The sequence below is a fragment of the Mesoplodon densirostris genome, chromosome 4 (assembly GCF_025265405.1).
Source record: "Mesoplodon densirostris isolate mMesDen1 chromosome 4, mMesDen1 primary haplotype, whole genome shotgun sequence".
NCBI lineage: Eukaryota > Metazoa > Chordata > Mammalia > Artiodactyla > Ziphiidae > Mesoplodon > Mesoplodon densirostris.
In genome coordinates this window covers 77,032,301-77,057,665 of record NC_082664.1, presented here as the reverse complement: position 1 = coordinate 77,057,665, position 25,365 = coordinate 77,032,301, and the positions used below count along the sequence as shown (strand labels likewise).

General features: G+C 42.8%; 1 gene segment (V, D, J or C); it reads left to right on the top strand.

The window, feature by feature from the left end:
* The window catches only part of LOC132488387 (T-cell receptor alpha chain constant-like), a 302,514-nt gene that overhangs the window by 100,229 nt on the left and 176,920 nt on the right, over nt 1–25,365 (top strand). Inside the window, 1 exon segment of the C gene segment in view lies at nt 16,840–16,851. Coding sequence covers nt 16,840–16,851 — 12 coding nt within the window.

Sequence of the window (25,365 nt, the reverse complement as noted above, 5' to 3'; positions counted from 1 at the left end):
CTGGGAGGCCTTTTCTGGGGGATATCCTCTTATGTGACCCTCTACCTACTGTACCCAATCTAAGCTGTGTGAGATCAGTGACTTTGTGCCGCTTATTTATAGTGTTACCACACCAAACTTGGGTCCACTCACCCAACGCACAGTAAAGCCAACCTACTGACACCAGGTTGTGGTGAAGGTAAGTACAGTGTTTATTGTAAGGCTCCAAGCAAGGAGAATGTGCAGCTCACGCTCAAAAGACCCAAACTCCCCAAAGGCTTTTGGAAGGGTTTTTAAAGACAGTGTGAAGGAGAGGGTCACAGGGTGTGTGATCAGCTCGTGCACAACTCTTCTGACTGGTTGGTGGTGAGGTAACAGGGTGATGTTTTGGGAATCTTAATCATCAACCTTCTGGTTCCAACCAGTCTGGGGTCTACTTGCTTGTAGTTAGCACGTAGTTAACTTCTTCCACCTTATTATTCTGTGTAACTGGAATGATTATTCAACAAATGGATGCTATTCAGTGAACTTCCAAGAAGAGGCTAAATTAATCAGCCTCATCAGCTCACAATTACAGTTAGGGATCTGCATCATTGTGCGCTCAGGGCACAGAGAGCAGAGTGATGGGAAAAAAAAGAAAAGAAAAACAAAAACCCAGGAGCCAGCCCAAAACACCCCAGGCTCTAGAAGCCTGGGGACACCCACACACACTCAGGAAGACGCTGGGAAACAGGAATTGTGAGTGATCCTCTGGGATCTAAGGAGGAAACTGCTGATTATTTTTAGAAAAACATTCCCACCCCTGGGCTCAGAGAATAGAGATATGGTATCCAGACCTCCTTCTCAGAAGCATTCTCCTCCCTGAATCTAGCACCTGAGGTAATTGGGCAGCAGATAAAAATAGCATTTGCACAAAACAAAGCAAGTAATTTTTTAAATAGCTTGTTGCCTGAGCTTTGTCTCCCTGCAGATCTCAGACACCAAGCCAACTCCTCTAGCTGTGCACACTGGCTACATGTCTCAGATGGAACATTTCTGACTTCATCTCCCCTCCCCCCCACATCAGGCAATAAGGAGGGCAGGCCAGGACCAGCAGTTAAGACAGCCGTTCCCACAGCTGGTTTTACCGCAGTCCCCCAGACCCCTCATACACCCACCCTCAGGCTCTGCCCGCCTACGCTGACCCATCCTGCCAGTGCGGCCAGACCAGACTTCCCAGGGTCTCTCCTCCTCAGAACTTTCCCAGGATTCCTCTTGAGACGACACTTTCCCTGAAAACACAGCGAGCTTCATCACTTCATGCTCTTGCTCAGGCCATTCCACTTACCTCAAAGGTTCTCTACTCCCCATTTTTTAGTACTGAAATCCTACCTCTGATGCACACCTAGTTGCAGCAATCTCCCTCATCCTTGCCAACTCTAAAACCTTATAGCAGAGAAAGACAAATATTATATGATATCACTTGTATGTGAAATCTAAAAAAATAATACAAAGAATCTATTTACAAAACAGAATAGACTCACAGACATAGGAAACAAATTTACGGTTACAAAAGTGAAGAGTGGGAGGACAGGTAAATTAGGAGTACGGGATTAACAGATACACACTGCTGTATATAAAACAGATAAACAACAGGATTTACTGTATAACACAGGGAACTATATTCAATACCTTGTAATAACCTATAATGGAAAACAATCTGAAATATGTATATATACATATATATAACTGAATCACTTTGCTGTACACCTGCAACTAATACAACAGTGTAAATCAACTATACTTCTGTCAGTCAATCAATAAATTGATAAAATGATTTCATCATTGTTACTTTTCGTTTCACATTGAATTGTTAATCCATTCTCTTTTTTTTTTTTTTTTTTTTTTTGCTGTACGCGGGCCTCTCAGTGTTGTGGCCTCTCCCGTTGCAGAGCACAGGCTCCAGACACGCAGGCTCAGCAGCCCAGCCGCTCCGCGGCATGTGGGATCTTCCCCGACCGGGGCACGAACCCGTGTCCCCTGCATCGGCAGGCGGACTCTCAACCACTGGGCCACCAGGGAAGCCCATTAAGCCCTTCTCTTGATGGGCTGATAAATTTAATATGCACAAGAGTACAATATTAAAAGGAATGTTTTCAACTTTTAATGAAACTTTACTATGTAATGACTAGTATACCTATTACTAAGCAACAGTAGCTAAATGGTTTATACAAAAGATGAACTCTACACAGTATAGCCATATGAATGATCAATAAGGTACAAATCATACTTTGTTTTACATGCTTATAGCATCCAACTTGTGATAATTCCATTTTCCCATAATTGTTTTCTATTCAAATTACCTGACATCACTTGCCCTTCATCTAGTGCTAATATTACTGAAAAAGCAAAAGAGGGCATTGGAGTCTTGCAGCAGTATTTGCTTCTAAGATCAACATTAAGATTAGCCCTGACATGATTCAGTTGCATTTTATAAGAAATATGTTTCTTACAATCTTGCATATAATTCAAAGCTGATTTTCCCACAAGAAAAAAGTGGGGAAGTCATTTACAGAACCAATATATCTACAACTTTGCAACACACTTCTGCTTTGATGATGCTCTTTATTTGCTTAGTATTATCTATAATATTGAGCAATTGCTCTTCTTTAAATTAATCATAAAGTGTATTAAGGAGTCGTTGAGCTTTCTTCATGGCACCAAATTACAGCTAACATCTGTCTAAAAACTTATATATTTGGGCGTACATTTTTCAGCATGAGCTTTCGTACCAACTCAATGAATGCTAATATAAAAAGACATAAAAGAATTTTTAAATTTTTAGTGACTGTTAAAAATACTAGCATTAAAGAAACCAATATCTCTTCCAGCTATTTTCATAAAGCAAAAAGTAAAACACGACAGACTAAAAATGAATGTCTGGTTACTTCCGTTATAAGCTAGAGTGGCGCCACCATGTGGCTGGAGTAAAAACAAGTTAATTATTTTAGTTCAACTGAAATTACACAAATCTTAATTTATGTTTGGTGAGAACTACATTACAAATTTTGTTCATAATATATGGGTTATTAATTTTTATATCACACCACTTAAATTTCACATAGCTTATGGGGTCCAATTGCATGTTTTAGACTATCTGTTGAAAACACATTTTTAATTCTCATAAAAACATGAAGACCCATAAAACTTCCAAAGATACACACATTTCAAATATGATAAATACAAGTATAAATAACTTTTTTAAAGCAGTTTTGAAATAATTCCTGTTATTATTATAATTTCCATACAGGTCTTGGAACTGTCTTAAAAGTAATGATAATTTTGTCTCTGTAAAAAGAACACTATTCAAAAATGGGACAATAACTTAATAAAACGTGGAATACTGTTTTTGTCACTACCATATAAAAGTCATAAGTTCTTTGCTTCCTAAATTCTTCAATCAGAAATTTAAATAATCTAAATTCTTGATATATTTAAGACATAATTTATTACTTTGTTAATTTATTTGTTAAAACAGCATAATGTAAGCTGATTGTTAAAATTAGTTGTTACTAAATTATAACTTTTTAAATTCTGTAGGAAACTATCCCAGTATTAAGTACTCAATATCACGGCTCATGGGAATAAGGTGATTACTGTTTTCCTTCTACTCTTTTGTACTTTCCAAATTTTCCATATAATAAGTATATATTAATTTTATGATGAAAAATGAAATTTCTAAAAGAATAAACATTCACGTTAGGAGGGAAATAACAAAATTAGCTATTTAGGGTATAACATTAATAAAAGGAAATTAATGTACTATTTTACCCTGGTAGCGAGAATAGGAGAGGCTAAGGTATCTTTCCTACCATAACAAGAAAGCCTGTGTTAGTAAATATTAATATTGGAAATGAACATACTCTGTGACCCAGCAATTACTGGGTCCCAGTCTTAGCATCACACTTATTGTAAAAGAAAGCAGTACAGGGCTTCCCTGGTGGCGCAGTGGTTCAGAATCTGCCTGCTAATGCAGTGGACACGGGTTCGAGCCGTGGTCTGGGAGGATCCCACATGCCGCGGAGCAACTAGGCCCGTGAGCCACAACTACTGAGCCTGCGCGTCTGGAGCCTGTGCTACGCAACAGGAGAGGCCGCGATAGTGAGAGACCCGCGCACCGCGATGAAGAGTGGCCCCCACTTGCCACAACTAGAGATAGCCCTCGCACAGAAACGAAGACCCAACACAGAAATAATTAATTAATTAATTAATTAACTCCTACCCCCAACATCTTCTTTTAAAAAAAAAAAAAAAGAAAGCATGTACAAGGAGTGCAGCAATTTGAGGTCATAAGCTGTAAATAACATAATCATATAGCAAAAAGTGATATAATAAATTGTGTTGTCTATATTCCATACAGTTGAAAATAATGAAGTGAATTTATACATAATAACAGAAAAAGAGCTCCAAAATGCCTTACTGAGTGGGAACAGCAAGTTGCAGAACAACGTATAGAGTATGATGCCATTTACGTTAGTAAAAATACTTGTACAATATAAACCCTGAATATTGCACAGTAAGAGGACTGTACGTACAATGACAAATTCCCTATTAATAGCAACCTCTGGAAGGGAAATTACACATGAAGGAGGGGGACAGTCAGTGGAGATTTGGGGGTTAATTGCAATGCTTTAATTTTTATAACAAGAATGTATAAGTATATTACTTGAATGATTAAAATTAAATTTTAAAAGTTTTCTTCCCTGTCTCCATTTGCATTTATATACATATGCAAATATGTATATATTTGCATTTATATATATGCAAATAACAAAATATACCTTTTAGTGATTTTTAGTGCGGCCGACACTTTGCTAAACATTTTACATACTTTACATCTAAACTTATCATTAACCTTATGACGCCAATTTTATTAATCCGCATTAAACATGATGAAAGCAAGCCTCAAAGGGATTTGGTAAATTGTCCAAATTCATCGAGTCCATACGGGTTACAATAAGAATCTGAGCTCAGGTAGCTGGCTCAGAGCCACAATCCTAACCAAAATGCTGTTTTGCACATTCCCTTGTAGACATGTGTATGCAAGTGTGCATGTGCACAAGTACACACACACACACACATCTCTGCTAACAAGCCTCTTCTATATCTGGCTCTCTGGAGTGCACAAGTCATTAGTATCTTCTCTCCATAACTTTCCACAGAAATGTAATTGCTCAAGGGATGAGTTGAGGTGATAACCTTGCAACATTAGTTGTTTTGTATTTTGTTTTCCTGGTTACACTTCTCCCTTTAAAGTTTTGCCCCTGTCTGCTCCATTTGTTATCTTCATTAGGTTGAGCAAATTCTACTCAGTCTTTTCCCAATTCATTAAAATATTTTCCCTTCACTTAAAAAATTAAATAAAACATGTGTGTTCCAGGTGTCTTTGGGTAGCGGTAGGGTTTGCTGATGGCTAGAGGAAACTTGTGGTTGACTCATTGATCCTCGGTCTATAGAATTGAGAAAGTGAATGTTCTTCGTGAATGCAGAGGTGATCGGGCCATCAGTGGCAAACTTAAAACATCTAAATTGGGATGAGACCCAGACTTAAAACCAAATGCCAGCATATTTTCTCTTTCAGTCCCTGTCCAAGGCACTCTTTTCCCTGCTTATTATGATACTTTGGAAGCCAAATTATTGATAGTAAATTTGTTTGTTGCAAATATGGGAAGTTAAACAGCTTGGAAGGGAGGTATTATATTTCCCCTAAGCTCTAACAAAACACCAGGAAGACTCACTTCCCAACAAAAACACCTCTCTGGCAACTGGATTTTACATGCATTCATAGGGTTAACACCTCTCTTCTCTGGACAGTGCTGGCTACTGTCCTCCTGTGGATTATTATTTCCTTAGAGATATAATACTAGTGTCAAGTTGGAACTTAAATCATTTTTCTTGTGGCAGTGGGAGACATTGTGTCTCCTCCCTTCTTACATTAATTTAATCAGACAAATTTTCACATTCTCTCCCTATCAGCCTACAGTCTCTCTACCTTCTCAACCGTGTAAGAAGCCTTATCACACTAAGAAAAATGGTACCATATGTTGTACCCTGAGTTCCTGCAGCATGCTAGCAGTGGAGAGACACCTGGCTGTCAAAGCTACTAATAAAATCAACCCTAATCCAATCCCCAAGTCAATTCTTCTTTCCAACATAAGTTATTCCTCCTATACTGACATTTTGTCCCCTCCCTCTGAAGCAGGATAGAAAAGGAATTTCTAGTGTAAAGGCAGTAAACAAAATTATCAGGGTTACATACAAATTCATATATTTGAGTACATAAAGTGAAAAGATTTCTAAATGTCCCAAAATGCTTTAATTAAAAGATCAATAATAAATCCTTAAAAATAAAGTATGCATATGAGTTGTATAAGTCAAATGTTAATATGCTTAATGTATAAAGAATTCATATAAATGGATAAGGAAAACACTAGCCTGATGGTTATATAGGCAAAAATGAGATGCAAAAATTATATATAAATTGCTGATGAATATTTGAAGAAAACCACACCACACTTAAAATTTGAAAATGCAAATGAATACAACTATTATTCATATCAAATAATATCAATTTTTAAAAAGCAATCACAACTCAATACTGATGAAATTAGGTACATTAAGGGCACTTATTTATTTATTTATTTATTGCGGTACGCGGGCCTCTCACTGTTGTGGCCTCTCCCGTTACGGAGCACAGGCTCCGGATGTGCAGGCTCAGCGGCCATGGCTCACGGGCCCAGCCGCTCCACGGAATGTGGGATCTTCCCGGACCAGGGCACAAACCCGTGCCCTCTGCATCGGCAGGCGGACTCTCAACCACTGCGCCACCAGGGAAGACCCAAGGGCACTTATTTTTATTGCTGCTATGATTACACACTGAATCAATATAACGGTAGCTTATGTGGTATTCGGTATCAAGACCTTTTAAAATCGCCATTCCTCTTGTCTGAATAATTGGTAATCTATCTTTAAAAGAGTTATCTGAGCAGACTTTCTATAAGATACTATGTCCATTTAATGTTATTCATACCCCAAATAATTGGAAATAACCTAAAAACTCAACATTAGAAGAATGTTTAAGCAAATTAAGAACCATCTACCCAATAAATACTATGTCACCATCAAAAATTAGATTTTGAAGAGTTTTAAAAACTCTTCAAAATCTAATTGGGGAAAAATGGGGGAAAACATATCACTCTAATATAAATGAAAAACAGAAAGTTGAATATATAATATGGTTTCAACCATGTAAGAAAATTAACTTAAGACTTTAAGTCTTTAAGACTAAAGACTAAAAGGAAAGATAACAGAATTACAGTTATTATCTCTGGTAGTGGAATCATGGGTGATGTCCTTCTTCTTCTTCCTTATAATTATAAATAATTCACAATTTTCCCTTCAGTGAATACATACAGTAAGAAAGATCATCTAATAAAATCATCTTTTAAGTACTAGGTTATATATCTTTAAAATATTACTAGTTTCCCTTAAAGTGAATTGTCTAACCTAAATAAATTTTTCTAGATCTCTCTAGAACACACATTCCTATACTCCAGCCCTGCAGTAAGGAGTTCCTAAAATTTACTCCCTCTATTTAAATTTAAACTGCCTTAATTTTTTTTTCTGAATTTAACTATTTCAAACTTCAAGCAAAGCTCTCTATTATTTTTGTTCAACAGTACAAACTATAAACATACTCTGTTTGGTGAACCATTTTTATTCAAAACTAAAATAATGCTTTGTTTCTAAACAAAGGACCGGGGAAAGAGGATGTCTAACACTGGGGGACAGAGCGAGCCATCTAAATTGACCAAAGAATCATTATTCGGCCACTGTCCTCAAAAATCTCAACTGAACGCAATCATTCTGAGTGCCTGTCTATACCAAGCACTCTCCTAGGTCGTGAGGAAGAGGGGAGTTCAAAGATAAGCAAAACTTAGAGTCATAAACATTCATCCCGGGTTCCTGGTCCCTAAAAAATGACCAGTAACGGGGCTCCCCTGGTGGCGCAGTGGTTGAGAGTCCGCCTCCCGATGCAGGGGACACGGGTTCGTGCCCCGGTCCAGGAGGATCCCACATGCCGCAGAGCGGCTGGGCCCGTGATCCATGGCCGCTGAGCCTGTGCGTCCGGAGCCTGTGCTCCGCAACGGGAGAGGCCACAACAGTGAGAGGCCCGCATACAGCAAAAAAAAAAAAAAAGACCAGTAAAAAAGAGTTGCTTTACCAATAATTTCAGAACAAAATGGAATAACTTCAGACATTTCTGTAAGCAAACCTTCACTGGAAAAAAAATCTACTGGTAGGTAAACACGGTATATGCCTTCAAAGCAGGAAAAACAAGAACAGGTCATCCTAAAAATCGTTCAAATACCTCCTGCTCTGATAGTCAAGGAATCACTGTTCTTTCCCCAGCAAGAGGGAGAGTGAGAAGACCAGACTGGCCGGCCACAAACCTGTGTTCTAATCATGACCCACCCGAGCTAATTATGAGAACTCAGCACCTGTGGTCTCAGTTTCCCACACGTGAAATGAGGGGTGGACTAAAAGACTAAGTTTTCCAGCTCTAACATCCTCTGAGTCTGTGAGGAGCTCCCTCATGGTTGGCCCCTGGAAGCACCCAGGAACATTTGTTTTCGGGAACGCAGGGATCTAAGTGCTGAATGAGGACATAGTTCCGCCATGTTCAATTTTGGACACTCTGCAGGCATTTTGGGCCTTTAAAATAATTAGTTGGTCCCTGGGCTGTCTCTTTTAACTTTCATATTTACACTATGACAACTGGAACGTACTCATTCGTGTTTGAGCCAAAGTGATTCCATTCTCTTCATTCATCCCAATGAGCTTATTCTCCATTAGCAAGAGAGTGGAGAGGTGGAGGCCCAGGGGGTATCTGCCTAGTCAAAGTGGTTCTCAGGTGGAAATAAATTTGAAAAGCACTGGCATGGGCACTGTGAGAAATTTGTTGTTACAGCTGAAGTCCAGCGGGCAGGGGCCAAATAAGTGACTTCTGACTGGCTCAGAAGAGCTGGCTCAGCACAGAGCTGCCCACAGTGCCCAGAGGTGCCCAGTCAACTCATTCTCCAAACACTAGACCAGACCAGAAGAGAGAATGGGGAGTGATGGGGGGACCGGCGGGGCAAACAACAACAGCAAAGTTCTCTCCCAAATTCTACTTCCTCAAAACTCCAGGTCCTCCCTTAAGACTGCATTTTATTAGCTACATTCTCTCTAATTGTGATGAGTGTCCCAAAAAGGAACACCCCCCATGCAAGTTTATGATACTTCTACTTGATTGCCAGTGGATTTTGTCACAGTTCCACACAGAATCCACCCAGACTGGTGTGAGCTCTCACCTCCCTGGATCAGCTGTGACCACATTGAGCACCTCGGCCTGACGTAAGTGCTGTCACTGAAAGGGGCATCTTCATGTATTTGGGGGCCCTTCATCTCGCCTGTGTATTCCATCTGAGGCCTCGGGCTCCTTCTGAAATATATGCCAGGGAACAACCTGGTAAAGCCCAGCAAAGGTTTTTGAGGATTCATTCTGTAAGATCGTCTTACATGAAAGGGAATTCTCCTCTAAGGGACGATTCTGCTCTGCACTTCTTCACCTATCACAAAATACCCTGCAGAGCCACCACCAGGGCCCAGAGCAGAGTGATCACCAGCCCCCTGAGATGAGGGGGAAGATGCTTCTCTGTAGTTCCAGGAAATGGCCAGAGCAACAGCACTGTTGGTCCACTTTGATGTTTTCTCTGACATCAAAAACTGAGAGTGATTTGCATTTGCAATTTTCCAGAACTCCTCATTTTAGGTCAAGAATGACCTTACCTATAGGTTAGTCACTTATATGGTAGCATTTGACACACACACAAAATTTATCCACTAAAAGGATTATATTCCTACCGACCTGCTGTGATTCTGAAATCTACCCATCAGTCACCCTTTGGAGTTCAGCTATTGAAGGTGCAGGTTAAAATCTAAATTTGTTACTTGGAGAAGTTGCATACAAAACCTTTCTCAACTATTAATGCCCCAGCATTGCTGGAATGTCAGACTAAGGAGTGTGGGTTAAAAGCAACATACCAATAAATGAAGACTGACTTTATATAATGTATGTTTAATTTATGAACATGGTAACCCTCAAAGGTGGTACCAAAAACTAAATAGATTCAAGACTATTTTGGACCAATAAACGCATGACAGATCCTTGATATTCTGTTAATAGAAATTAGTTTGAGGATATGGTTTAACCTTAGAGATTGGTGTCAGGGAGGAGGAGATATCCCCTGCTGCCCAGGTCAGAAGCAGAACATTAGCACAGATTCCGCACTGGTCAGATTCAGTTTGTAACTCAGTGTAAGCAGTGTACGTGGTAGAAAGAGCGGAAAGACCTGGTTTTGACTCTGTCTCTGCTCTCATATCTTATAAAAACAAAACCAAACTGCAAACATCACCACAAAGGAACCTGAGCACGGGGCATTAGTGACTAAATTCTATTTGTCAGCCAAGATGATTCCAGGGGCCTTTGGAGCCTGAAATTTCCAACCTCTCACAGTCCCCTATGATTGTAGGGATTCCTACAACAGTGAGCACTGGCTTCAGAGAAGCCCCCAAGGGACTGGCTTGGAGAAAGAGGGACCACCCTGCCCCTCGGGGAAAGTGAAGGGAAGAAGGGGCAGGGTGGGGGTCATTCTGTCATGGATTTTCCTCACTCAGGTCCAGCCTGTCAGAGGGTCAAGTGTAGCCTCGGGTCTGGGCATCTGGTTCTCCCCCTATCCTCCTCCTCGGGGGGTTGGTGGTCCCTAGGAGAGAGACTCAGTTAAGGAACTGCTGTGATACTGGCTGGTTCCAGCCTCAGGACACTCACAGTGACAGCCGGCTTCTGAGGACTAAAATCCTAACTGTTCCCTGCACCCTGTCCTGCCCAGGGTGCAGCTCCAGGCCCTGGGTCCAAGCTTCTATGGAATGTGAAGCTGACAACACCTGGTGGGAGTCCTGGGGTCTTAGGAGTGGAGGCTTCAGAGCCAGGGGACACAGCTGAGGAACCGTCCACCTCCAAACAATTCCTCAGCCCTTCAACAAAGACGGAGGTGGGTACAGGAGGACAGAGGCATGGCCTACGCTTTCCTCTCCTGTATGTGCTCATCGCAATTGCCAAGACTTAGATCTAGTTTCAAATTCTGTCTTATTAGTGCTAAAACTTTAGGAAGGTTATTTAATCACTGAGGGCCCCCTCACTCATAAAACGGGAATAGAATGCACACCTCCACTGACTGTGAAAGCTGAGTGAGTGGGCTTTCATGTAGATGCTCAATGACCATTAAGTTCCCTTCCCCACTTTCTGGTTTGCGAGTTTAGGGTTCAACCTATTGAATCCCAGAAAAGACGTGATGGGGACAAAGGGAGGAGGTGGAAAGCTCAAGGGTTGTGGTTCCCACAATTCCACATCAGGCTTCAGGTGACACAATACCTCACAATCCCATAAAACTCAGGCAAACTTTTCTTGTCTGTGACATTTTCAGAAATGAAAAGAGGGAACCAAGGTCTGGAGACTCTGATTTTAGCTCCACGCTCGTTCCAAGACCAGGAGCTGACTGAGTTAGGAGGGTTGTTTTTGCAAACGGTGTGGATAACACCAAGGTGGCCCAGCCAACAGCAGCCAGGTCCCAGGTCCCGGTACCCATGGAAATGTATATGTTACCTGGTACCTCCTCTTTCCTGGCAGCCTCTGTCTCCAGAATATAAACCCCCAACCAACAGGACTGGCAAAGAAACAATGCCCAGGAGGTGTCTCCCATAGTCTGTTTTTTTTTTTTTTATTCAAACAGAAAGTCACAAAAATTCTAATCATCCTCATTAGTTCACTCAGTCCCATGTAATTAATTCTTTTTTCATCTTGATCATTTGTTAGCACTTTTATGAATTCATCAGTTTTCCATTAGGGTTCTGAAAATGCTTATTCATTCAGTTCAGCAGTATAGTCAGTTACCAGAAACCTGTACTTCTCAGAGTCTTTTCCATGAATTCCTTGAAGATGAAACCCTTTTATAGGAACATTTTTGCAAAAGCATCAGAGTACACCCAGAACTGTCTGTAAATGTCAAAAGACTTAAAAATGACCACAGTTAAAGATTTGATGAAAGTTCATAATAATGCAATTGACAAGGAAATTTAGTTATTTCTGAGATATACATTTTAAAGTAATAACTAGAATTATGACTTTTAACATTATACCAGAACATATAAGATTTTTAGGAACTTCAGGTAATGTCTGAAACATTTATATTAACATATTTCTGTACAAATAACCCAAAGAAAGTTTAGTATTAGGGGTTTTTTTGAATTTTATTTTATTTATTTTTTTATACAGCAGGTTCTTATTAGTCATCAATTTTATACACATCACTGTATACATGTCAGCCCCAATCGCCCAATTCTCCCATAGTCTTTTATTTCGTGTGATTTGCTAAGAGAAAAGCAAAGAGACAAGACCGAGAGAAAGAAAAAGTGATGAGTTAAAGTAATCAAAGCTTTGCACCTTTACTTACAACTCAACGAATCCTGTCTCCTACACCAATATTCTGAGGATTAAATGAGCAATATCATACTTTTTTGAGCTCTTTGTGATAAAATGCTTTGCCGTTAAAAGTTATATTCCTGGGTATTTCAATTCGTAAAACATAAATTGGAAGTGATCTAAAGCATTTTGGGAGTGGTATTTAAAATAATGGAATATTTTAAATAAATGGTGTTTTGGAATTGAAAAAAAAAAAAGTTATATTCCTGGGGAGTTGATAACTGAGCTGGCTTGTTCCTTGCCAGTAAACTTAAGAAGATGCCAAAGCTGTGTACATTTAAATCACACAAAACCTTCCCCGCAGCTGTCCGGTCTCTTGACAACCCCTTTTCACTGAGCTCTGCGGTCATGGAATGTAAATATCTTTATCTTAACAGCACAGGCTTTTGAAAATTTGACATAACAGGATTTCTTCTTCACAAGGCATATCAAACACCATTGCAAGCTAAAGTCTATTTTATTTTTAATCAAGACTAAATCAAAGGGTCTTTCCTTTGTTTTTAGGCTTTCTATTTCCACGTGACCAATAAAGGGTCCTCTCTGACCATCCCTGCCAACCAGAAGCCCTGGTAGCTGTCCCAGTCACCCCCAGAAAACACAGCCGGACATTTGGGGCTACATCTGTCTGAAGTGTTCTTGAGGGCAAGGTGTGAGGACCATATGGACAGGTAAAGCAATAAAGAATCAACAGGTACTTAACAAGTAAAAAGACTGAGGATGGAGGCAAAAGTTGACAGTGATGTTAGTTTGTCTCTGTTCTATGAAGCTCTAGTTCAGTGTCAGGCTAGTGTGAAAACTTAGATGTTTTTGTGGATTTATCTTTCGAACCCCAGTGCTAGAGCAGTACATTTCTTGAATGAGTAAATATGAATGACACATTAATCAATGAATGAATAGTAATATTGAGAAGGGGAAGAAATCTATTACAGATCAATAAACAAGTCCTGGAAGACACCACTTTGTCTCCTAACCCAGGGAGCGTGGCCCACAGCCAGAGCAGAGGCCATGGGGACCTGGGAGGCCACACATTTCAGAGGGCATTTCACCATCAACGGCAATTCCTTGGACAGCTTGAATCATTTACTTCCATAATATGCTCCCCAGCTGCTGTGACCTCTAGGGATCCTCTTTTCTCAGAATCTCTGCTTCCTATGTTAGCTGTTTTTCTCATTTGGAGAATTAATCCATGTTGCCTTGACCATTGTACTTTGTCCTTACTTCCTTCTCTAGATAACAAGATCCTCAAGGGTTGAGACTGTGTTGTATGATGCTCTTTGTGTCTACTTCACTGTATATGCTAGAGCTGAGTACATATAGAAGAATGACTCAATTAATGAAATTAAGGAACACATGCCAAGGCTTAAAGATAAGGACATGGGCTGCTGGCTTTGATGACAAAAGCCACATCACTCTGTGTTTCAGTCCCCAGCATAGAGGCACAGTGGCCTTCCTCCCTCCTGCGTCGGAGCCCACAGTGATGCACAGACACCTGTAGCCCCAGCCTAAACCCTGCAGCTGTCACACCCTGTCTCCTCTTCATTTGCTGCTCTCGTGAGTTGTAATGACAAGCTGGTTCATGTTGCATTGTGTCTTCCATCCTGGGGAGCATTTCGCAGCTTTGCACACATCCCCAGGCCCCAAGCTGATGCATAAGGGCTGAAAACACACTCTGATGCCATCACGGGTAATGGAGCAAATGTCAAACAAGGTCTGTGGGTCCTGAGTCGAAGCAGTGGGACCTGGTCTAGAGCAAGCTTCCACTTGGACTTTGTATGGAAATAGGTGGGAGGGCTGCTGAAAAGACCCATGGAATTTCCCTTCCACTCTGTGCCTTCTCCATCCCAACCTCTGGGATTCTTGAAGATATTGGAGGAAACGTCAGCATGAGGTGCAGGATTCTGTCTGTCTCCAGGATTCACCTTGGCTTTTGGCAAGAAGTGTGCAGCGTGCGAGGTCTTCATGATTTACTTTTAGAGTCTGGAAGGTGGACAGATTTGTAATAAAGTCGACCGACAATATCTCTCCAGAGGAGAAAGGGCCCTCTCAGGCTCCAGGAGGCAGTCCCAGGGTGGTCCAGGCAGATGTCGGGAGTTGGGTCCTGACCCTCTGTTGCAACAAGGACTCTATAAGGAGAACCATGATTGTGTGGATTAGGTAACTGTCTTCCTCCTGCTTCACAGGGGCGGAGACCTCAGCCCCATTATGAAAACGACGATGCAGAGGAGGCATGTGGCCACTAGATGGCAGCAGAGGGTAAGAAAAGGGAGTTGCTGGCGCTGCAGGGAGAGGTAGGCTTGCAAGCCCTTCCATTTTGCTTTACATCTTTAATGAGATATGTGAAGAAAATGAGTCCCTTACATGCCAGACACAGATGCTACAACATATGGAGAGACGCCGCACAGTAACATGTCTCTGGTTATTAAACAGGAGGCACCTAACCAGTCATTCACTGCATCATCGTGCAGAGTTGTCCTTTGTGTCCCAGATACTACAGTTGACAAGATAATAACAGGAGAAAGCAGTTGAGAAGACTGATGTACAGACCTGGGCCTCTGGGCTCGAGGCTTCACCAAGCCGGGATGTCGGCTGGATTGCCAAGAATCACGAGCTTCCCAGCCCAATGGGGGCCACCTTGCCAAGGGACGCCGTTTGGCTTCTGCTGCAACTCAGCCCAGGCAGGCAGTGGGCTGCTCTCTGGTCTCTTTGGCAGTCCTGAAGGCTCTTTTATTCAGAACCCAATTACCAACAGACAGCTCTGGAGGCTGACCTTCCAAGCACAAACCCCAAATGGGAACAAGAGCTCTAGACATTTTAAAGAGCAAGACGTGCTTGCTTTTCTGGCAGCACTGAAGGCATACAGTGTAATGAAAATGCATTCAAATGCACACAGATAGGAGAACATGTTTCCCACGCCGCCCCAAGCAAAGGTAGGGAATCTGGTCCTGCTAACCAGGCAGAATGTTTTCCCTTGGTGGACACATCTCACATATTCTCCTGAGAGACTGTTACCAGGGCTGGGAGCAGGCAGGTATCGCTCTGTTTTATTACTATATCGCACCCACGTTCCCACTCCCGTACCCTGTGTCCAACCACCCAGTCTGATCATTCTGCACTAATTTTCCCACCCTCCCAAACCCAGGGGCTCCTAAACATCTCAGTGGTGACTGAGGATCTGAGAACAGGTTAGTCAGCCCAGGCAAGCAGCCCCACTCTGGAGCCCAGAAAGAGACTGTTCTTTCATCCACCCCAAAGCCCAAGCTCCCAGGACTTCTTAGAGTCACTCATGAAGCCCCTCAACAGTCCTGAAATGAAGGTAAATAATACAGCCATTTTTCATACAGAGAGACTGAGGTGCAAAGCTGAATTACAGCTTCAGGTCTCCTGGTCCCCATCTCTTTCGTATAGGTTTGAACCTCTGAAGTGATGGGAGAGTAATAGCAAGATTCACACTGCCACTATTCCCCTCCCTCTTTTAGATAATGATTCCATGTGCTAGAAATCCTCACTGGTCTGTGTGACCTTAGACAAGTTACTTAACCCCTCTGCGACTCAATTTGCTCATCTGTAATTTGAGGGGCTAGAATCAGATGATGATTAGGGCCCCTTCCAGCTCTGCAATCCTGCAGCTTTAGTTGCACGAGTCTCTGCCAGCCCTCTCCAACAATAGCCAAACTCAACAGGGGTGAGCAGAATTTCCTCCTTCGGTTGGTAAGAAATGTGGTCATGGCTGGAGTCTTGTTGACATCCTTTGTCCTCAGAGAGAAGGAAACAGGGAAGTTTCAGATGTTATTGACACTAACAGCAGGACCTGGAGGTGGCCACACTCTTATGGAAGGACCACGCAGAGTTGTCCCTGTGGGCAGTGCAGATGCAGAGCTGAGACTCGCAGATGTTTTAATAACTGTTTCTCAATTTTAAAAAAAAGACCCATTTTATTCTGCACAAGGGTCTGGGGGCAAACCCAGGTCTCCCAGGAGGAAACTCCTCTCGCCCATAATGGGGGACTGGTTCAGCTCAGCTGCTCTGACAAAGGGCTGAATACAGCGTGCAGTGGTAAGGCGGCTCCCTAGAGCTCCATGTGAAAATGACCCACAGCAGTTATGAATATCAAACATCCTTTGATGTGCTCCCAGACATAAGGAGCAGCCACAGCAGGGAGGAGGTGGACCCTGCATGCTGGCTCTGTGGGGTGGTGCACAGAGAGCCTGGACACATCTAGCAGCATCCCGAATCTCCAGGAGAAATTCAACCAGGTAATTACCCTAGGACTTCCTGGGTTAACAGAGCTCCCTTTCATCCATCTCTGTCCCTCTCTTTCTCTTTCTGTCTCCAGCTACCGAAGAATTAGATCCTCCAAGAATTACAACCTGTCTTTATACCTTCACCCTTCCTGGGGGGATAACAGTTCACTTCCCTGAATAAAACTGGTTTTATTGAGCACAAAATGAAGGTACCCCCTCACTGGGTATCTGCGCCAATTGCTTTTAAGCCACAGACCTGGATCTAAGTGGAATATCTGTCATATTCTGGATTTAGTATTACTAAGGGGCAGAATTGCACATTGAGCGATTATCAGACTGTCCTCTTTATTGGACCTTATGCCATCTAAATTACTGAGTAAATTGTTAACCCATTAATCAATCAATGATTGTGATTAAAATTAAGTGATTTTTTCAGCATTAACTGAAAACTGTTGTGTGAAATATGTCTACCCAGAGAAGTATTACATTGTAAATATTATCAATTAATTTTATCTAGGGTCTTCTTAGGTATTAAATTATATGACAAACATTTAAAGTGAATTTGAGATGAAAAATAAAGCATGTTTTTGAAGCAACAAAAAATAAATAAATAAAAATAAAAAATAAAAGCCATAGACCTGGCCCCAGTCAGCCAAGTGGAAGGATTTTCCTCTGTAATGGCCATTTATAGACGCTCAGCCTTTCGAGTGGCTGCATGGTACTTTGTTCTCCTAATAGGCTCTCAATGATGATTGAACCAAGCCTCCCAGTCTCTCTCATACTGGCAGCTCCCGAGACTGGGTCAATCATGACCATCCAGATCAGGAGACGGAGCCCTGACAACTGCACGGTGAGCGTCCAGGCTCGAGGCAGGAGGGGAGGGTCAGCCACCTCATGCCTGTTTCAGCTGAAAGCTTGTTTCTATGCTGACGGTTCTCCCGTTCTAGACAGGGTTCAAGAGCATGTTGGTCCCTGGAAACTTGGGCAAAGGCTTTACAGTTATGGAAGGAAGTGGCAAAGGGTGTACAGGGAAGGAATCTATTCATCCCCATGCCTGCATGCTTTGGTTTTCTAAAATGAGGCTGATTTATTTTACAGTTAAGTTGGGCTTTGACTGAAAAATTCTCACGCACCCACAGAGATCTCATGCACCCATGTGCACATGCACACATGGAAATAATAAAACAGCTGCTCTTTGCTGAGCACTGACCTCATGACACACACAATGCCCAGGGCTGCACAGGCGCCAGCTCTTCTAATCCTCACAGACACTCTGCACGTGGTGGAAGAGGGAGCAGGTATTATTATCCCTGTTTCACAGATGAGGAGCTCAAGTCTCAGAAAGGAATTTTTCCTAAGATTGAAAAACGAAAGTAAAGGGGCTTGGATTCTCGATTGTTGGATTCCAAAGGATCGTCTCTTAACTGCTGCACTCTGGGGCAATATGCTTATTACCAAGTGCACTGGGGTTATGAAGGAGAGCAGGGAAGGCACAGTTCTTGACTTCAGGAAGTTTCTGTTTTATTACATGGCAGTGCACACAGAGCTACACACATATACACAGAGTTGCCATGACCTATGGTGTCTTCTAAGAGTCCTGTAACTAAAATATTCATGTTCCATCTGTCCTCATTATCCTACTTTCAGACTCCTGCCCTGGATTCACAGTTTGAACCTGTTCTTAAGGTAAAGACTGGGGTCTTCTATAGTAGGGCTATGGATGCTTGGATTTTATAGGCAACAATGTGAGCAATTCGACCACCAATGCATTATGCTACAGTTATCCAGTTCCTGAGCTGGTCCCTGTGTGCCTGATATTGTTTTTTCCATTTGATCAGGAAGTTTCTCTAACCCATTTCTTTCTCTTCAGGGGAGCAGAGCCAGAGAGCGACAAGGGCAGGGACGGGGATCTTCAAGCCTGAAGATCCAGGAAGCTAAGTCATAGAGTAACTAGAAGAAATAAAGCAGGGGAAGATTCAGGGTACAGTGAAATGTTGTGGCTTCCATGACCTTGAAGGGTAAGTGATGATATATCTGAAGGACACTGTGCTAAGATGAAACAAAAAAAGGAAGGAAACATTGCACTAGTTGTAGACTTTGCCAAGAGCACCTTGGCTGGCGAGGCTGCTTCAGCCTTGACTCATAGATCCATGATCTGGGACACAGGACAGCATCCTACTGGGCTGGACATGTTCCAGTGACATTGACCCAATAGGGGGTTGGGAGGAAGACTTCCTCCTGCTAAGGGAGAGAAACTTCCCTTCAAAGCAATGTTACTGAGCCACCCACATGTAGGACATAGGGAGAGAGAGACCCCTTGAGTCCCGGGAGGAAGGCTGAGAACAGATTTGCCTTCCTCTGGACTAGACCCCTTTGCAAATCTAATATTTCAAAAGTTCATTACACATAAATTTGCATCTGATTTCATTTCATGAGATTTGTGCTCATTCCTGGACTGCGCATCCATCTGAAGACCAGGGTGGACTGAGAGGACTGGGGTTACAGCTCTGAGTGATCACCATCCCCCCGCCACCACTGCGCTTTCTAAACCCCAAGGCAGCCTGACTGTCTTGTCAGCCAAAATCCAAATTGGGAAACTGACGTGGTCTTTGTTTCTGGTTCTCTATACACACCCAATCCTAGGTGCCTGGTCATTAATCCATCTTAATTCTCACTTAAATTTCTCAACTGTGGCTTCCAATTCCTGCTTTCCCAACCTCATCTACAGGAGTCATTCCTGAGCCCCGTTATGAATCCGCACACACCTCAGAACCTCCCTCCAGGAAATCTGTTGTCCCCACATGCTTATGTCTGACCACTGGAGGGCAATGCTGGACCAGCCAAATCTCTAGGTGCGCTGCTCCGTCTTTGTCCCCACCTCACCCGTCATTATAGGCTGCAGCCTCTGGTTGGAAGCCAAAACTAAGGACCACTGTAGCACCATGAAAGCAGTAGCACAGCCAGGCCTATTACAGCAGCTCCCGCAAACCTGGGATCATCGGAATCAAAGGCAGTTCACTGGAATGCAGATTGCCTCCAATCCCCTGGGGAGGAGATTGAGAAGACAACTTGCCTCTTCGCATCATTAATCAGGAACAGTCTCTCTCTCTGAATGGGGACGCAGAGTCCTACCTGTCTCTACCCGCTCAGATGTAAGCTCCCTGAGGATAATGTCTTAGTAAGCTCTATATTCCTGGCAGTAAACACGGTGCTTGGCAATAAATGTTTGTTGAATAAATGGGTGGATGGAAGCATGCATACATATATATGCATAAATTGGAATTGGCCATTTTCAGGTTTGTTGCTGTTTTCCAGTTCTTATAACACCTAAAATTTAAGCCATCAGTTAGTTGCTGAGCATTCTTAGTCTTGAAGACAGCTAAGGATAATTAGGTTATTAATTAAAGCAGTGGTTGTCCTTGTACAAATGTTATTTCAAACACCACTTTAAGAGTTTCAGATCTCTTACTTTTAGAATCCTTCGTTATGTCACCCATGGGTCCTCAGACCTCATCAGCCTGTGAATTACAAAATACTGACATTGTTTCATGAATATTCAATTTATAATAACCTGCAGCCTCTATCATGGGAATATGGAGTATCCATTCTGTCCCCCAGAACAGATCTGTGGTCATTTCATCCCGCAGTGGGTCCCCATGGGGCTCCACAACTCCACTGAACCAGAGCTCTTCTTCGAGCCACCTTGTGTCATCCCACGAGACTCTTCTCCAGACTGCTCTCCCTTCTACCTGCTGCTAACAGATCCCATGTGGCTATGGGCACAGCCTGCTCCCTTAATCATTCAAAGCACAGCTAAATACTTGAGGAGGAAAGAAGTGCACATTTTGAGACCCAAAACCCAACCTCTTCGTGTATCCCTGAAGACTTCCAAGTAGCAGTGATCAGTCAGTGCCCCCAATAAAAACCTGCAGGCATCCCCACATCTCCATGTGCGCCCAAGGCCAGCTCTTTTCCTGCCCTAGGAGGACTGACAGTGGAAAAACTTGCTCCCTCCTGGAAAGCTCTCCACCCACCCTCCACCATCTCAGGTAGAGGCTGGCCTTCATGGACCAAGAAGGCAAAAGCAGTGTTATTAGGTCTTAAAATATCATGTATGAGACGCCAATAGCTTTGACTAAATTCATATTTGGGGGGAAATATGCCCTTCATTTCTAACTTGAAAGACACAAATTGATTTTTCTTAACAGAATACTTACCATGTTAGTGTACAACATCTGCATTTAGTTTTATGCTGACTTCATAATCTCCACAACGAGTGGATATTTGTTTCAGATGTGAATAAACTCATTCGCAACCTTACTCTAGTTGTCTCAACAAAAGAAGAGTGCTCTAAAGTTCATCTAGAGTCTCTAGTCTACCCACAAAACCCTCACACCCTCAATAGAAAGAAAATAGAAAATAGATACTCCTATTATAAAAATGCCTAACTTAAATTTCTCCCTACAGTTTAAATCTAGGTCCTCAGGGTACATGGTTGGTCCTCATCCTTCTCACAAAAATGTTATAAATCAAAGGAAACTTTCCTTAAAGCAGACAGCAACTGGGAAAAAATTTCACTCTAAAATAACATTTTCCTAACACTATCCATGGGAGTTGAGTTAATCATATGTTAAGCATGTCTCATCCTATGTTCTTTTTCAAGATGTCTTCAATGTGATCAAGGGACAGGCCTCTAGGACATAATCTCTGCTCTATACCTGGAAAAAACAATTTCCACAAGAGAGGAGATTGACAGTCAATACATAAGACTCAAGAGCTGAGGAAATGAAGTAAGTCAGAAAGAGAAAGACAAATACTGTATGCTGACACATATATATGGAATTTAAGAAAAAAAAATGTCATGAAGAACATAGGGGTAAGACAGGAATAAAGACACAGACCTACTAGAGCATGGACTTGAGGATATGGGGAGGGGGAAGGGTAAGCTGTGACAAAGTGAAAGAGCGGCATGGACATATATACACTACCAAACGTAAGGTAGATAGCTAGTGGGAAGCAGCCGCATAGCACAGGGAGATCAGCCCGGTTCTTTGTGACCGCCTGGAGGGGTGGGATAGGGAGGGTTGGAGGGAGACGCAAAAGGGAGGGGATATGGGAACATATGTATATGTATAACTGATTAAATTTGTAAAATAAAAAAAAAAAAAAAAAAAAAAAAGAGCTGAGGAAAGTCCACAGAGTTGATGCACTGCATTCAAATACAGACCTGCCTTGGGGCTCTGAATTCCAGGTCCAGATCTTCAGAGGGTGGGTAATGCCTGAGGCCTGATACCAGGTCTGATGTCCAGGTTTGACATTGTTGACCTCAGACCCTCCTGCCTTGTGATTTTGAAAAATTCAAAATCTCTCCTGAGCTCTCAACCTACTGACACCTTGTCCCAGGTGAGAAGTATCTGAGATTGCTTCCCTTGAAACCATAGTTCTTTCTGACAACTCTAATACCAGGCAACACTGGTTATTAACTGGTGGATTTGATGTTTCATGCTGCTGTGACAGTGTAGGAAATCTTGGTCAGTCCCTCCAAACCACACACAACTGGTTATTCCCTAAAGGAGACAGTGCCACTACGCTACCTTGTTGAACACCAAGGACCTCAATAAGGACGGTGGACCCCGAATATTGCCAGTGTCGGAGCCAAATCCTTTAGCACATTCACCAGAAATGATCCAGCTGGAAGCGTTCTTTCAAGTTCTCATCAGAGACCAGCAGCTTCCCTATCAGGCTTCAAGGGATGCTGCTGCATATCAGCTGTACTTGGATAGTGCACATTGGCAGCCTCTAGAAAATAAATTCCCTGGGAAATCTACATTTTCCTCAGGCATATGGACCTTCCTGAAGGCAGTAAGAGAATGGGTTGGGGTGGGGTGTATTTTCCAAAAGGAGACGCATACAGACCCTTCTAGCACTGATTTCTAAAGTCAGACCATGATAAATGTTGAACAGAGTACAATGCACAGTTGCCCAAAGGTGGGGGAGATTAGTTTGTCTCAGGAGGACCGGAAAAGGCTCCCTGGTGGAAGTTATAGTTGCCTGACTTAAAGGATGAAGGATTTTGGCCAATGGAGGGACTGGAGAAGGACGTGGCAAGCAGAGGGAGAGCAATTTAGGCAATTCATGAAGGCGGATAGGACCATGTTTGGAGAAGAGCATCCAGTCTGCGGGAGTGAGTCGGCAGTGGCTGGGTCAGAGCAGTGGCTGCCGTGGTAAGGTGCGGCCTGATTGAGACAGGTCTTGCGAACCAGGCTAAAGGATGTGGATTTTATGAGAAGTCGGAAGAAATCAGAGATACATAGGAGAAAATGTGCTTGGAAAGTGTTTTAGAAAGATCACTATGGGTGGGAAGATTGGTTCTGAGACCCAAAGCAGTGAGCTCAGATATAAAGTTCATGTGAAAGTTGAGGTGGACAATGGGAAAGATCAGAAATAAGGATCTGGAAAGAGGAAGGAGATTCAAGAGACACTTTAAAAGCAGATGGCTGGTATATGTGAGTGAAGGAGAAGAGAGAGATACCCTCTTCTCAGCATCCCGGTCCTGTGCTGGAAGATTCTCTAGTTTGCATGTTTCAAGGCTTTGCCGTCAGAAATTAATTCTTACTGTTTTTACTATACTGACTTAAGGTGTTGATCCTCCTAGGAATATGTTTATATTTCTAAGACCCAAAGGACTAATCTCCAATGACAGAATTCCAGGTACCAATAAAGAATATTTGGGGGTAGGGGGTTTCTGGGCCCTCAAAACTCATTACATAATTGACTGCCCACCCCTCTTATTTATGAACTCAGCATGTAAAGGAGCACCCAACTACTGTGCCTAAAACCACCTGATCACCGTTATCTTTTCTCCTCTCTCTTCAGGTTGGTATAAGGAGATCTAGACCCAGAGGAAGTCCGTCATAAGTTCTTGGCCTCCGCATCCAGTCAGAGCCTCTTTCCAGTAAAATGGCTTCGGGTATGACATATCCCCCACCACCAGAGACAGCTTTCCCCAGGAGTCTTTGGTGAACTGGTCTAGGGCTACCATGCTGCACACATGCATCTTCCCAACTAGCTTCCTTGTCCCAAACACCATCCACACTGCTGTGGCCATGCCTCTGGGGGACTCATGGCCTCCCTGTCACACCACCTGCCCTGGTGCAGGCACACCCACAGTCACACCACCAGCCTTTCACCTCTGCATGTCTGTTGTGTGTATGTCTATGTGGCCACAGCTATCCCCAGCTCACGTCTGTGTAACCCTAAGTCCAGACATCCTGGGGTGAGTATCTCCTTATTTCTTTGTCCATTGTCTCATTATCCCTTGAAAGTTCTTCATGAGACTATCTTGCAGAAAGAGGACTAGTCCTGGGAAAGAGAGAAGGAAAAAGATGAGGGAAGAAAGAAGTGGAAGTAGGAGTCAAGGCTTTGAGAAAAGCAATAAAAGAGAAAGAATCCTTGACCTCCATTAGCCCTGACTCTCAAAATAAGATTAGTCCTAAAGATAGCTTATTATTTATCCCAAATTAAAATTTCCTGGCTCTGCAGTTATTGTGTACACGATGAAAAGGAAACCATCATACAAAAGATGCCATTATCCTCACAGTGGGAACAATCACAGCCAAGCTGATTCTACTCCAAGAATAGAAAGATAACAGTGCTAAGTCAGGAGCTTCAGAACTTTGGACTGTCAACAAACAGAATGATTTCTTTTTTTTTTCTTTTTTTTTTTTTTTGCAGTACACGGGCCTCTCACTGCTGTGGCCTCTCCCATTGCGGAGCACAGGCTCCGGACGCGCAGGCTCAGCGGCCATGGCTCACGGGCCCAGCCGCTCTGCGGCATGTGGGATCTTCCCGGACTGGGGCACAAACCCGCGTCCCCTGCATCGGCAGGCGGACTCTCAACCGCTGCGCCACCTGGGAAGCCCCCAGAATGATTTCTTGAAGGGAGAATGGTTTTAAAGGAAGGTAGGCAGAAAAGGAACCCTCTGACTCTAGGATGGGGCATGAGTTGCCAGGGAAAGTTCCAGTCTGTGCTCCTCCAGGGTGAGCTCACAACCAGCTGTGTTGACTGGGAACAAACCCTGCCTGGATTTGTGTATAGACCCCAGAAGCCCCTTTACCCACCCCTGCCCAACTTCATATATATTCTTTCTCTTTCTCTTGACTGAAGTTAAACATCATCACCAGACTTTAAACTCCACAATGGCAGAAATTTTGGCTGTTTTTCACTTCCATTTGTATCCTCAGCACTCAGCAGAAAGCTTGTATATAGTTGGCACTCAATACATATTTGCTGAATGAATGGTTGATTGATTATTCGACTCATTAAAAATAAATTACTTCTTCCCTGTCTGGATTCTGAAGAGCAAGTCCCAGAACCAAATGGGCAGGGGAAGCCATAGTGCATTCAGGAAAATGACTGTTCCTAACTTTCCTCATCCTTCTGTGCACCTTAGATTCCTGAAACTCAGGAACAAGGACCCAAGAGATCATGACCCACCAAATGTCTTTCAACAAAAGACTCTCTCC